The 14,607-nt window shown below is 37.7% G+C and overlaps 1 protein-coding gene across 1 annotated transcript in view; it reads left to right on the top strand.

Annotated features, from left to right (window-relative positions):
- Nucleotides 1-14,607, top strand: part of LOC140238350 (uncharacterized) — a 36,691-nt gene that overhangs the window by 801 nt on the left and 21,283 nt on the right. The window contains exons 3-23 of the mRNA XM_072318283.1: nt 193-246; nt 830-883; nt 1,739-1,792; nt 2,162-2,215; nt 2,536-2,634; nt 4,406-4,459; nt 5,158-5,202; nt 5,697-5,750; nt 6,667-6,765; nt 7,380-7,424; nt 8,039-8,092; nt 8,588-8,632; nt 9,100-9,153; nt 9,523-9,576; nt 10,413-10,466; nt 11,202-11,255; nt 11,897-11,941; nt 12,349-12,402; nt 12,730-12,774; nt 13,247-13,300; nt 14,305-14,358. Coding sequence (XP_072174384.1) covers nt 193-246; nt 830-883; nt 1,739-1,792; nt 2,162-2,215; nt 2,536-2,634; nt 4,406-4,459; nt 5,158-5,202; nt 5,697-5,750; nt 6,667-6,765; nt 7,380-7,424; nt 8,039-8,092; nt 8,588-8,632; nt 9,100-9,153; nt 9,523-9,576; nt 10,413-10,466; nt 11,202-11,255; nt 11,897-11,941; nt 12,349-12,402; nt 12,730-12,774; nt 13,247-13,300; nt 14,305-14,358 — 1,179 coding nt within the window. The remainder of the gene's footprint in view (nt 1-192; nt 247-829; nt 884-1,738; nt 1,793-2,161; nt 2,216-2,535; nt 2,635-4,405; nt 4,460-5,157; nt 5,203-5,696; nt 5,751-6,666; nt 6,766-7,379; nt 7,425-8,038; nt 8,093-8,587; nt 8,633-9,099; nt 9,154-9,522; nt 9,577-10,412; nt 10,467-11,201; nt 11,256-11,896; nt 11,942-12,348; nt 12,403-12,729; nt 12,775-13,246; nt 13,301-14,304; nt 14,359-14,607) is intronic.

The following is a 14,607-nucleotide window of genomic DNA, read 5'->3' as shown; positions in this document are numbered from 1 at the left end:
GCGCTGTGACATCTTCATAGACTAATTACTTCATAATTCAGTCTTCACTAATTTGTGTGAAAGTGAATAGGTAATGAACAATGTACGCATTTTATAATGTCAAAACATTGTCATGGCATCGTTTCTAGTTCATAAAAATAGCGATTAAATCTGAAGTACGGTGTGATAACGTTGTTTCTTTCTCCTCCTTAGGGAGCCGTTGGATTGCCAGGACCACCCGGTGCACCAGGACCAAGTGGACAAATCGTAGGTTTCAAGTCTTTCTTAATTTGGTTGCTAAAACATCAAGATGCACTTGATTTGCATGCTGACATGATATGACATCATATATACATACGCACATACACACTTACATAGATACATACATACATTCATACATTCATACATACAGAGCTAAGTATATTTCCTGATGTTGTTCAAACAAGTTGGGTGTAATCGTATTCAACTATACATAATCAGATAATTAAAACCAGATTCTAAGGACAGTGAGAAGAAACTATTGTTTAACATCGAAATGGAGCCCGTCAATAGTGGATAATACTGAAATATATAATTCTTTGTCCTACTCCAGATTATTCTCATGAAGATCGGGATAAGATAAAGTATAAAAATCCAACTATACAACAAACGAAAAAAAAAGATAACAAATTAGACGTGACTGTCATGCCAAATCGTGCCATATTGTATATACTGGTAGATGGAATGTGGATTATATGGATTACACTTTCTCCTCTCACTCCTTACCTGTGTCATATGTCAATATTAGTGTGTGTATTGTTGGTCCTTCTCGTCTAAAGTCCTATCTTTCCCTTACTCATACTTGCCTCAGGGAATCGGTGGTCCCCGCGGCCCACGAGGAGACGACGGACTTGATGGCAAAGACGTAAGTATCCTTAATTCATATTCCACAGTTGTATCAAAAGAATAGAAGACACAAGATTATTGACACAACATGAAATGCCGTAATATTATCATGAGATACATACACAGATCTCTGTAAGAAAATGAAGCTTAAAGGATAAACACTCTGTGATATTAGCAAGGCTTTTCTACAGCCACGTTCAAATCTGCATTGTTGAGAGTTCACGAGATGATTAACGTACCTGTGTACAGTATAGAGTTGTGTTTTCCTGTGTGTCTCAGTGTACGTTAAAACGATGAGTTTCGTCACTTTGGAGAGAACGTCAATGCAAGATTTTAACCTAAAGTCAAGCCTTAATTGATACCCCACGTTGTGTCTTTATTCGACACGTCGTGTACACTGAGCGGAACCAAAACCGTCCATTAGAGGGAGATCAGAGGCGAAGAAAGGGAGAGAGAGAGAGAATAAAAAATGATCTTTTAAAGTGACTAATGTGATTTCTTGTCCCGATTCATATAAGTGTTAATATGAATGTATCATTTCAGTTGTTTTCTATTATCAATTTCCTCAAGCTAATAAAAATATAAATAAAAAAACTCATAATCATATAAACGGCCAGCTGAATTGTTCTTGGTCTAAAAACATATGGTTCCCCATTTTATTCTAAATATATATGTTTGTGGGTGGGGTGGGGTGTAGTGTGTTGTGTGTGTGTGTGTGTGTGTGTGTCTGTCTGTGTGTGTGTGTGTGTGTACGTCAATCACACATGCAGAATTTTATGCTCTATAGTATGATGTTCTTCTCGTAAGTACTGTCAGATTTGCTCATTTCATAATACTGAACTAAATATTATTATCTTATTTTTGTATTCTGTAGGGCAAGAATGGACTCGCTGGAGAAATTGGACCTGCTGGAGAGAACGGAAGAAGTGTGAGTGAGCTTGGTTATGATATCCCAGTTACTCATCGTAAACACCTTCCTCTTTTCTTTTATGCTGGCACACTGGAGTATAGTAGTTAATTGAACTTGTGTGCATCTGATGAAACCACTATTATACAGCAATTCATCAAAATATTATAACCAGCTGAAGAAAACAAAGTAACAAGATCGGTCAAGAATAAGCACAGTGTAAGCAGACAGCAATCACGACAAGCGAGGACTGTTTATTAATTCAGTATTTCATTGTCGTGTTCGAAAACAAGATCTTGATAATTTTCCTTTAGTTATTTTTTTCTACACATTCTTGCCCCTAAGTTTTTTCTCATCCTATTATACTGTTTTCGTTTGACAACCCTGCAGGGCGCCCCCGGAACACCAGGAATGCCAGGAGCGATAGGACACAAGGGATGGACTGTGAGTTACATGTTGATATAAAACGCCCCTGTTTCCCCTAGTATATACTCTTGCTGATCTTCAAGAGCATCGTTGTACAGTATCTTCCACAGTAACATACACATACACTGTATATAATGATATACATAATCGTTTATGCTTGTATCTCGTAAAAGGTAATGTATGGTCTCCCCGACCTTTTCACCATAGATCCTGAATGTTAAGCACTTAGTTTAGCATATAGTAGGTGTGATAAATGATAATAATGTGTACATTTGCTTATTTTATGAAAGTATTGACAATATCATGACATTTCAACATCGTGCTGGACTGCGTTGCAGGGACGAATGGGCAGACGAGGAGCACAGGGAGACCGCGGAGAAGGAGGTGCATCTGGCATTGATGGCGCCCCTGGCAGTGCAGGACCGGTCGGAAATACTGTAAGTTTGAAATGTTTGAATAAAGGAGCTAGACCCCATCCCAGACTTTCATTCGCAAAGTAGGATTACTGTTAATTAAAGGCACCGAACATAAGTGATGCAATCCTACAATAGCCAGGTACTCGACCTGTGACTCGACAGGACGTGCAGTGTTGTAGAGGGAGTAAGAAGGAAACAAACTTCGCTGTTTAAGATACCCTGTTTTGATTTGTTTTTTGCTCAGTTGCCATTTTAAACTATTTGGATAAGCAACGTCAATACAGAACGAAGAGAAATGGATCGTGTTTAACTTTTACATGCACAATATCACTGCGAAATGGGGAGGAGATTCATATAATTTACCCACATCTTACTAGTACTGTTTTTACGTTGAACATGTTGAACATTTTGCAATCTTGTCAGAAAATCCCGCATGCTGATACATCCTGCAGTACATTGATCATTGTTGATAGTGAATATCACACACAGAGCAGACACCAATTCATCTGCATCTTAATCACTCGCCCTGAGTGAGAGATATTCATCTTTACTATTAGATGTTCAACAACTTTGTGTTTATGTCATATGTTATTGTGTATATTAAAGTAGATTTCTTCTATCATCTCATTGCCACTAAGACTATGATGGTTGTATCAACGATGTGTTTTGCACAGAGTCAGAAGCTCTTCTTCTTTTTAATAATAATAATAATAATAATACAATACATTTATAAGGCGCTTAATACAGATGTTTCTAAGCGCACATTTTACCGGAAAATTAATATTTAGACCAAAGTATACCAAAATACAAATACAAAAATACAAAAAAAAAATAAGAAAAAATAGATACAGTGTATAAATGCGATAAGTACTGAAAATCAAAATCAGTGTGCACCTCCATCGACCGCCCCACAACTGGACCATTCCAAAGGACTATCTACTAAAAAGATAAGTCTTCAGCAGAGTCTTAAACTGATTAACGGAAGTAACTTGATGTATATAGGCAGGTAGAGAATTCCAAAGAGAAGGGGCAATTGGAGAAAAAGCACGATCACTGTATTTTGTGGAAGTACGAGGTCCAGGAGTCAATTGCATTGTAGAGGATGAACGGAGGGATCTTGAGGAAGTAATGGAACGTAAAGAAACAAGATCTGTGAGATACTTGGGGGCTTGCCCATTCAAAATTTTGCATATAAGCAAAAGAACTTTAAAAGATATGCGGTGATGTATGGGAAGCCAGTGGAGAGAACGGAGGATTGGAGTAATGGGTTCGGATTTCTGGAGAGGGAGACAAGTCTTGCGGCAGAATTTTGTATCCGTTGAAGTGGGAATAAATGTGTCTGAGGTAGGTTAGAAAATATGAAATTGCAATAATCTACATGACAAGAAACAAATGCATGAGTTAATTTGGCAGTTGTAGGTCGGTCAAGTAGTTTCCTTATCTTCCCAATTTTGAACAATCCAAAAGATGCTGCCTTACAAATGTGCTTATAAGGTTGTTGAATGGTAAATTTTTGTCAATAATCAAACCAAGATCGCGTACCCATTCACTACACTTGGTAGAAACATTGTCAGAAACTAAATCTGGGAATGAATTGGTGTTTCTATGTTTGGAATATATATGGATCATCTCTGATTTTTGTTCATTGAGGCAAAGCTTGTTGTTTGAGGACCAGATTTTGATGTCCTCAAGACAGTTCTGAAGTTTTTGAGCTGCTTCAGCCTTCTTATTTGGTTTGAGTGTAACTTTTTCTCCTTCTTCTTCTTCTTCTTCTTCTTCTTGTCCCAAACAGGGAGCACGTGGTTTGACTGGAGCTACCGGTTCAACCGGACCAAAGGGACCAGCCGTATGTATCATTGCCCCATTGTGAATTACAGTATAATCTATGACTCACTTGAATACTTGCCATTCGTCGGAAATACTTTCTGTGTGGTCTTTCAATTTTTATCTTTCATTATGATGATATTACCAACTACAAAAGAAAAGAAGAAATATATAGTTTGTCTACAGCATAGTTATTTATCATTTGAATCAAGTTACCCAGATAAATTACTCCACCTCTTGAATGAAGGACCATTTACAGCCAGACAGTCTTTGTTGATCGACCTGCACCAATGTATTCGTTCTATTGAAGACGGCTGATTATCTTAAAGGAATAATTTACCATTTGCAGACGAAACAAAAACCCAGCATTAGTGCTTTAAAATGGTTCTAAAGTGTGAGTTAGGGATAGAAACAACCACTGTAAAAATTTGAATCCGTATAATCGATGCTAAGTATTGTTAAATACACAAAATGTGAACAATAGTTATAATAAAACTGTTTCCAGACTAAACCGTCTACAGTTACGGTTTAATGAGAAAGATGCTGATATCTCCTTATATTTTAGGCTTTTTTGCAAAAATTTTATATGGCAGGATGTTTTGTGATACAACACACCTACACATATGCATGAAATGTGATATTTGAAAATTTTTTAAATCACTGCTCCCAAGGTAAACAGGACCTTTAACCACTTGTCTTTATACTTGTTTGTGGCTACAGGGTCAACGGGGAACTACTGGCGAGCAGGGCGCACAGGGCTCTACTGTAAGTTCATTTCCTCAGATAATTCTTTTCTTTTTTCTGAAGGGCCTACATCTATGACACGGGTTTCAATAGCAGTTTTCATTTACAATCCATGAAAAATGAGATAGATAGCAAATCATTGTACAAAACATCGTTATGTCTTCGAATCACCGCTAGTCACATCTAGACATACCTTTGTGTTAGTAGATAGGGCCTCCAAATCCTGTTTGAATATATCTGCATAATATCCATTTACAATGTCGTCTACTCATTTAATCTGAGAGTTTTTGCTGCATTGTCATGAAACATTGGTCACAAAGGCATATTAAATATCTTTTCTAATTTGTCAAGGAGTATTGCTTTGTCGTGCACCCTAATGTTGTTCTTTTGTTATTTTGTTAGGGATCCATTTCTCTTTATTTTCCTCGTCATTCAAAAGTCTTGTCAGTTGATATGAAATTGTTTTGTCATGCTTTGATTGAGTCTAAAAACATTGTTTGTTGGCCATCCCATAGGGAAGGACTGGACCTCAAGGACTGCCAGGAGCACTCGGACTTCATGGAGCCAAGGTCAGTTGGAAGAAATGACTCAACTAACTTACGAAACTCACTTGTATTGTATTAAACTATTTCAGTTTAAACAGTTCAAAGTTGGACAGGTAAAGATACTAATGATATTCCAACAACAGAACTTGGAGAAGGTGATAATCTGAGATTAATAAGCAATAAACTCGACAGGCAATCAAGTGAGTTGTAACATTGGTTGGACACAATGCTGTCATAGATCTAGAGATGAGATGCAGTTAAGATTGTGGATGATATCCTTTTCTACTTGTAAAAATTTTAAAATGATTTTATTTTTTAAGAGCTTTTGAAATCACTCCATCATGTTATTTAGTTGCCTTGAGTGTAAAGCTATAGTGCAAAAACCAAGGGATGTACTCATCTTTGTTGGATTTGCTTTCTCTTTATCATTTTGTGAAGCGTGAATTCCTATGTCTATATTTTTTTTTTTTGGTTATGTTTTGAAGATATCTACCGATGTGCACAGTTTTAGATTTTAGGTCAAATTAGTCCAGATATCCGGCCCATGATGTTTTAACGATTTTTAGGCTTTGATACTTCTGGGGTTTTCAAGATGGTAATCGGACAACTGACGCGTCAGGATATGAATTAAACTGCCGAGTTTGCAGTGAAAAGACTATCAAAGAATTAGGGGGATGGTAACATGTGATTTTTTTTTGGAGTAAAAAAAGAAAAGAAAAGAGCAGTTTAAAAACTATGAATATCTAGGCCTCACTGGAAAAAAATAGTCTGTTTTGGTAATCAAGGACATTTTCTATCCCGTGATTAATGAAAACGAGCAAACAACGTTTCGTTCAGGTATAGGCAGCTTTCCTACAGGATAAATTCTTCTTCACGCTTATGTTGCCATGTAATGAGAATGTTAACTTCTATCACTCTTCTAACTTCGTTCCTCTTTCAGGGAGTCACTGGAACCAGTGGTGCTCAAGGTCCGACTGGGTCTGTAGGTCTAATCGGAGAGACCGGAAAGCGTGGAAAACCCGGCAGCGCTGGAGCCCCTGTAAGTACACCTGAACAAGCATTCCCACGGCAGAGTTTTTACCATTATATCAGCTGCTTAGGGAAAAGTGAATACTATTTCAAAGTCGCGTCTCCTTCCCTGTACAGCACCCAGTTGGTCAACAAAATGTCAACAAAATGTGAATTGGTTTTGGATGACAAGCGCTATATATGTATCGTTAAATGAAGGTGGATCACGCTATACCCTTATCTTTTAACTATTCGATCACGACTGCTGACTTAGGTATTTATTCGAGCCGTGTAACCATGGTAACTGAGTGCATTTTGATTTCCAGGGTGAGACTGTGCTTCTAAAATTCATCATAGCTTCGTTTCTTTCTGTCATGGACTAAAAGGGTAACCCGTGTTTGTGGAAAACAGATCCACACTCTCTAGTTATAATCACTGTAATAATCGAGGGAAGATAGACGTTGCTTTTTGTTGCTAAACACGATATAATTATACTTCTTAGATATATGCAGACATGCTGGACTGGAATCTCATTCTTTCAGGCTACCGGGTCAGGGAGATCTTTTAGTCATAATGATGAAGAGTAGATGTCACGGCTGTTTTGACACACTGTTGATCGCTCTCATTAATTTGACCTCCATGCAGGGAGTACCAGGAAATAACGGAGAGGATGGGTCCACTGGAATCATGGTAAGTTCATCATAATTTCGTCTTTTTTTGACTTGATCTCTGAATGTTTTTTAAAACAGATATAAATGGCGCCATACAAATGCTGTGGATCATCTTGCTTCCTTCTCAATTCAATCCATTTCTATAATTTTCAATAACGTGAATCGAATTGATTTGAAGATTCAATAACTTGGAATAAATGTTTATTCCTTGGGCAGTTATCGTTGCATGAAGCCTTGCTAAAAAATCAACATGATACCCGAGGTCGAGCGCTCAGTTGAAAATTGTGGTACTTAAGGGGACCGGCCTCCATGCGGACCTCCATGCCATCAGGTTTAATAATCGTTTCACGAAACCTCATGAAGGAAGCTTAGGGGTTCTATTCGTATTAAACCTGAAATAGAAAGAGAGGAAAATTGACGTCAATCTTCAGATAGGCCTAGAACATATACTAGTTATGATCGCATACCTGTGATTGAGTGTCAAACAGCATTAAAATTTCTTAATTCATCTAATTATATAAAACTTCATGATCACCATATTGTGTATTCGACTAATACGGCATATGCTTGTAAAGTGTTAATGTCTAGATCTGATTGTGGCTAATCAATGCACCCTATTGACTTGTGATGTAGGGCACTCCCGGTGACGTAGGAAGACCAGGTATGGCTGGAGCCACAGGACCACAGGTATGAATGACGTCACGTACCACGTGGCTTTCCCCGTGACCTTCAGTGTTATGCCAACCTATGACAGGTCTTCAAAAGATCGCAAAATATCTTAAGCAAAGACTTTAATTTTCAACATAAGTAAAATCTACTTTATGAGTTTGGTTAATTTCAGGTACTAAGAACACCACTTGTTTCTCTGATATACTATAAGAAAGACTGAATGAACATTTTGCATCTCATGTCATAGAATGTCAAATGTCATAGAACAAGAAGCGTGGATCTGTGTATTTAGGAGACAAAATTTTTTTCATCCTTTGCTATTACGAACACGCTTAGGAAGTAACATCAGGACCATATCTGTTGTCAGTAGACGGACAACATCAGTTATCATGAAGATATATTTTCAGTCATAATTATGTTGAAGAGACTGATATGTTTATATCTCATGAAATATTTCATCTAATTTGCTGAATCTGAATGACTGTTCATTAAATTCCTCTTTGTATTTCACAGGGTGTGACTGGTATCAGCGGAATAACTGGAGAGCGTGGAGATGTGGTTTGTAACTTTCGAGATTGATGGCATTAGCAGAATTAATCTCTTACTAAATAGTATGATTTATTGCTTGCCTTATCACACAATCACGTTAGTTTCCCCCAGTGTACAGCTACTCTCTTTTGTATTTGTAATTAACTTTGAGGAAGATATCTATTATGAGTTTTCACTATAATCTTTCGATTAACATGATAAAGTTGAATTTTGACATAAGTGTAATCGTTACATTTCCTCCGTTGATGTTCTATTGATTTTAGTGCTCTAACTTCCTAAATCATACACCAGTCGAACTCTATAAGTCACGCAAGTATTTTTTCCCTTCTATTACCCTTGCTTGACCAATGATATTTCTACCAGACATCTCAACATAGAAACCATTCTTATTGAGGGTACTTGTAACAAATTGAAGATTGTTACAATGTAACACACAACCAATGAGTAAGAAATTTGTCTCGTTTTTCTCATGACAGGGTATTCCTGGCTTCGTTGGAATTGCTGGAGCCCGTGGACCTGCTGGAGCTAGGGTAAGTTTGATAGCATGATTTGCATAATACTCCATAATACTCGGTGAATGTCACAAATTCAAAGCTTCAAGGATAATATTTTCACAGATAAAAAGTCACAGCATTTCGTACTCGGTCTCATTCGTGATAAGTTAAAGAAGTTTAAACGTCTTCCACCAGATTTGCAGTCTTTTAAGCACTAATTCTTTGATTGAGGCAAATGTGGCATGCATTTATTTCAATTATGAAGACAACTTCGTAAATTCTCTCTCTTTTGTTTGAACTCCTTATGAAGCATGAACTAAAGATTTTTTGTGATATCAACTGGTTAGCTATAGTTGCTTCATCTAAGCAGTACTAGTATATACCTGTTGATTGCTTCGTTCACAGGGCCAAGTTGGAGCAGCCGGAGAACCTGGACCACAAGGAAGCCTCGGAGAAGAAGTAAGGAGTTGCTTAAACTATTTTCTTAAAGAAGATCCTCTGCCTAACATACTATGATGTATACAATATTGACACGAAAATATCAAATTCTTCACTGCATGACACTGATTAAATTTTCATAAATGATTTTTGAGCACATACTTCAATTTTCAAGCTAGTATTCATCCCATTTAATGAATATTTGTCATGGAATTTATCACATGAAATCTGCAGGGAGAACCCGGCTTGACTGGACCATCCGGATCACGTGGACCAATGGGGGAACCTGTACGTACCTTTTACATCATGCTTTCATAATTAAGTAATAAATCCTCGAACTGTATATTGTGGCAAACTGAATGCGACATAATTATATCATAATCATTGGTTGTTATAAGTATCCAACATCTACCAGTGGGGGGGGGGGGGGCTCTTTATTTTTTTGTATAAGCAAAAGAAATAAAAAGAAAAGAATGGGGGGGGGGGGCGTGTGCACCCCTGTAAATGCCCCCCCCCCCCCCACTTTACGGATCGCTATCGTCAATTGATCAACTGAAGGACCTTTGTTTGACGTGGCCGTAAATTGAATTCAATGAAATGCCTAAGAGCTGTGACGGTACATTTCAACACTGATCAATTTTTCAAATACCAAATAGTCATCATGATAATGCTGTGTAAAACACTCTTCAGCGACAGCATGACAAAAAAAAAATCAAATGAAGCTTAATTAGTAGTGTAAATATAGCAATGCCGAGAGAAAGTTGGTTAAAAGCATGAGATCATAGGAAGAATCCCAATCTACCGTGGGTCTATTCCTTCCAACTCACCTTGACATTGGTATTCCATCTCCTCTGCAGGGTATCCAAGGGGCACCAGGTCTTCTTGGAGCATCAGGACTCAGTGGCGCTATGGTAAGTATTCCTGTATAAATAAGCTACATTATACCGACTACATGCTTGGTTTTCAAAAATAATTCCAAAACAATGTGACAATGTAACATAGAGAGACAGTGTGGCAGGGTCCCTCTGTATGACTGTGTCCATACAGGAAGTTTGCCCGACAATCAACAGTCCGCAGTCCCGGTCGGCAGTATTATCTCACTTTCAATGAATCCTCTGTAGAGCGGCATTACGATTTTTCCCCCGTAACAGGTGTTATTCATTGTGTTTACAGTCTTAATTGAGTTACTTTAATTCTAACCAAATCATATTCTCTCTGCAGAATTTTTTCCTCGACCTTCAAAACCTCGCCTTTTGTTTTCATAATCAAATGGTTTTGATTAATCTCGTGCGACAACACCATATCATTGATTTCTCCTCCCTTACAATGAATCCGCTTCCATCCACTATTCATTCAGTCAGTACTCGGGATCCATATAGTATTCTGGAAGAAACACTTGCTGCACAACCATACAAGAGACAAAGACTTATTACCTAAATATTTGCTTTGTAACAAAGTATTGATCTCAGGAAGGGTGGAAGGGAAGGGTGGACATGGCTTTTTAGAATTTAAACACATACCACCACGTGCCGTTTGAACAACAATGACAGGTACATGGTCTTCGTCTTGAGCTACTATTGTTGCGAAAAGAAATGTGAATCTTTTCTTACCAATATGATGTGTTTCTTCCCCTCTCTCCCATATAGGGTGACACTGGTGAACAGGGAGCTCCAGGATCACCAGGTGATGCTGGAAGCAGGGTGAGTTTACTTGCACACATGCAAACCCCAATAGTCTCTATGCATAATACAGTATGGTTGATCGCGTTGAGTAGGCCTATTATAGAACACCCAACTCAATGCATGGAATTAAGTAGAACTTCATTGAAGGGCTTGCAGAATGTAAAACGATAGTAGCGTAATGATGGCATATGCGATAATAGATTAAGTGATTATTTTTCGCCGAACTTCCACTTGACTTTATTGTCTGTAACTGTTCCAAATCTGATGCTGTTGCCAATCGTGTCCTTATATTTTCTGTTGTGTTGTCTCTACTATCCAAGTGTAAAGTAAGTCATGCTTATTAAATGTCATGATAAAAATTAGGAACAAATAAAAGGAATCGAGAAGGCTTGGTGATAGTTAATCATGATGTCGAGAGCAACTCGTAGCCCTCTCTGTTTGTTCATCTCTTGAGAGTATATCTACATCCCATGAATAAAATAAATCTTCAAATGTATCATGAAATAATTCTTACGTGTATACACAACATAAGTCTTTTCTGGACATAATCAGTCTTGTTTGGAGTGGGGCTCACAGGCAAGTTGTTGATATTCTGGCAAACAGCCATGTTGACTCGTGAGTGGATGTATTTACGATTTCTCTTGCTTCTATTTTTACAGGGAACCCCAGGCACGCCGGGAACTCCAGGACAGGCTGGCGTGAATGTGAGTTGAAATTACCGCCCTCTATCTACCTATACTTTGAGTTTCTTTTCACGCTGACACAGACAAGATAAGGAGAATGGAAAACTATTACTAATACCATATCATGAATCAAGTCTATAATTACAAACTTATCAGGAGTTTTTAAATGTTAGGGCTAATTAACCGATCAAACAAAATCGTGAAGAAAATCAATTGCCAGTGGTTGGAAAGATCATCAGTAACACATAGCGAATATAACAAATCAACATGAAATATTAATGACGATTTGCCTAATTCGGAATCATCTTCTTGTAATTGCTTTTGAAATAATTATAACAGATCGATGCAGGAATATGTTGGTTTTAGATATCAGGTTAATGAAGCTTGCTACAATCGTTATCCTGCAACATTTTTCTCATTGTTTGCAGGGTCCACCTGGAGAGGATGGAGCGGCCGGAAATGACGGAAAGACTGGGCCAACTGTGAGTCTCTTACCTTGTGCCTCATCCACAATCTGACAAAAATACATATTTCTTGATGAGTAAAAAAACAAAACAAAACCAGTGAAAATAAGATATTCATTCTAATTATATGGATAACGAACACACTGTGCTAAAAGAAGCAGTTTCTAATCTATCGTTATAGATCAGTATAGATACATAGTCGTATAGTATCTGAGAATCTATATACAAAAAAGATGATTAAGGAATGTGATTATTTAATGTTGATGCGATGACTTTCCTTATTGCGGATGTTTATTTCAAACATAGGTTATCAAAGTATGAACATTTTGATTTGATTTCTTGCAGGGCTCACCTGGCAAAGAAGGATCTCCCGGAGCAAATGGACAGAAGGTAAGTGGAAACCATTGCAGCAACGCAAATGGTCCAGAACTCTCAGTATGATGTTCGAGGGATCAAACCATTCGGTATTAAGTCTTTATAATTAGCAAACAGTCCTGAGATGTTAGCAGAAATATTTTGGTGATTTTGTTTTCCTGTTGCTGTTTTTGTATCAAAACTGAAATGTCATAACAACTTTCTCAAGATAATAATACATATCCTACGCACTGTGTCCAATAATAATGTCTGCATCCTTCTGCAGCTATAGTCAGCTGCGGACTATTGTCTGCGGAGATCGGAGATGTCTCAGGTATCATAATCTCGCCAAAACTGTCAATATTTGGTATTGACATTGTGTTCTGGAGGCCCAAATCGGTTATGGTGTGAATTCAACGTTTGGCTCATCATTATCACGATTCTATTGTTCCTTAATTCTGTCTGATGTTAAGAAATATAACTGTGGTTTCTCTTCTCCGTCTTGCAGGGAGCACAGGGACCACCAGGGCAACCTGGACCCCCTGGAGTACAGGGCGAGGCTGTGAGTAGCTTTGACTCGGTTTGATAATTCTGGGCTATAGATGATGAGTTCATATGAAGTAGAAGTATTCGTATAGAGGAATCTTCGCCTGACTTGTCTTGTCAGAAAGAAGATTGATAGGTAGGGTTAGTAAGTGGTTGATATATGACCAGAAAGTTTTTTTTTTTTCGTGCCTATCAATAGATATTTATTTATTCCCCCCCCCCCATACACACACACATACAAGCTTGAATTATATTATCATCTCTGTTATTGACAGACGGTAGTAGCTGTTTGAAAATTTTCTGTATACTTTATTCACTTTTGACTTTCTTAATATTTTGGCATATTTAATATGGTAGACTGTAATCCTGTGAATGTGTGTGCACATAATAAGAAGAATGCATGAGAAAATAATGACTGTTGAAGCATATGGGCATTGGCGAACGCTGTTCTTAAGACAAACAAGACATGAAGTTTAAAGTTCGCCACATCCGCAGGATAAGCAGGTTTAGCCTATTAGTTTGTTGCCATTAAAGGGGTCGTATAGTTTTGGTTGAGACCTAATTTCAGGTTTCAACATTTTTTGGTGAGATAATGAGGAACCTCATATGAAATATGAAAGAGCATGTAATTCTATAAGGAATTCAACGTTTATTTGATGAAAATTGGTTTTGAAATGGCTGAGATATCCAAAAAAGAGCGATTCTAATAAAGTGTGGGACCCACACTTTATTACGATCGCTTTGTTTTACTTTGTTTTTGGATGTTTCAGTCATTCCAGACCCGATTTTCATCAGATAAACATTGAATTCCTCTTAAAATGGTATGCTCTGTACTATAACATAAGTATTTTTTTGGTATCTCGCAAAAAGTTTAAAGCCCAATTCTCATCTCCACCAATACTGTACGATCCCTTTAAGCTGGTAATTTCTTGTGGAAAAATGGAGAGGTTGCAGTGTTTTCATCATTCACTGAGAAATAAAATGACACAAAGACCTTGTTTTCGTCCCACCCTCTTTCAGGGATTCAATGGGGCCCAAGGAGCACCCGGAGAACCAGGATCAAGAGGAGACCGTGTAAGTCAAGTTGTATCAATGTTTGAAATGGCTTTATCTTATAGGCAGAGAAGTACTATCATCATATTCAAAGGTGGATCAAGCGTTCAATTGTAGCTGTCGAACAGCTGCCCATGATTGCTCAGTCACTGGCAAATCCAAGTTATCAATTTCTTTGTTAGTTTTATTGTAAATGATCAAACACTGGCAAACCGCCGTCTTTATCAAAGCATTGCTATTCTCTCCACACACGCACACACACACACACAC

This window comes from Diadema setosum, chromosome 14 (genome assembly GCF_964275005.1).
Source record: "Diadema setosum chromosome 14, eeDiaSeto1, whole genome shotgun sequence".
Lineage (NCBI taxonomy): Eukaryota > Metazoa > Echinodermata > Echinoidea > Diadematoida > Diadematidae > Diadema > Diadema setosum.
The sequence above is the reverse complement of the archived record's forward strand: the minus strand, read 5'-3'. Positions and strand labels throughout refer to the sequence as shown.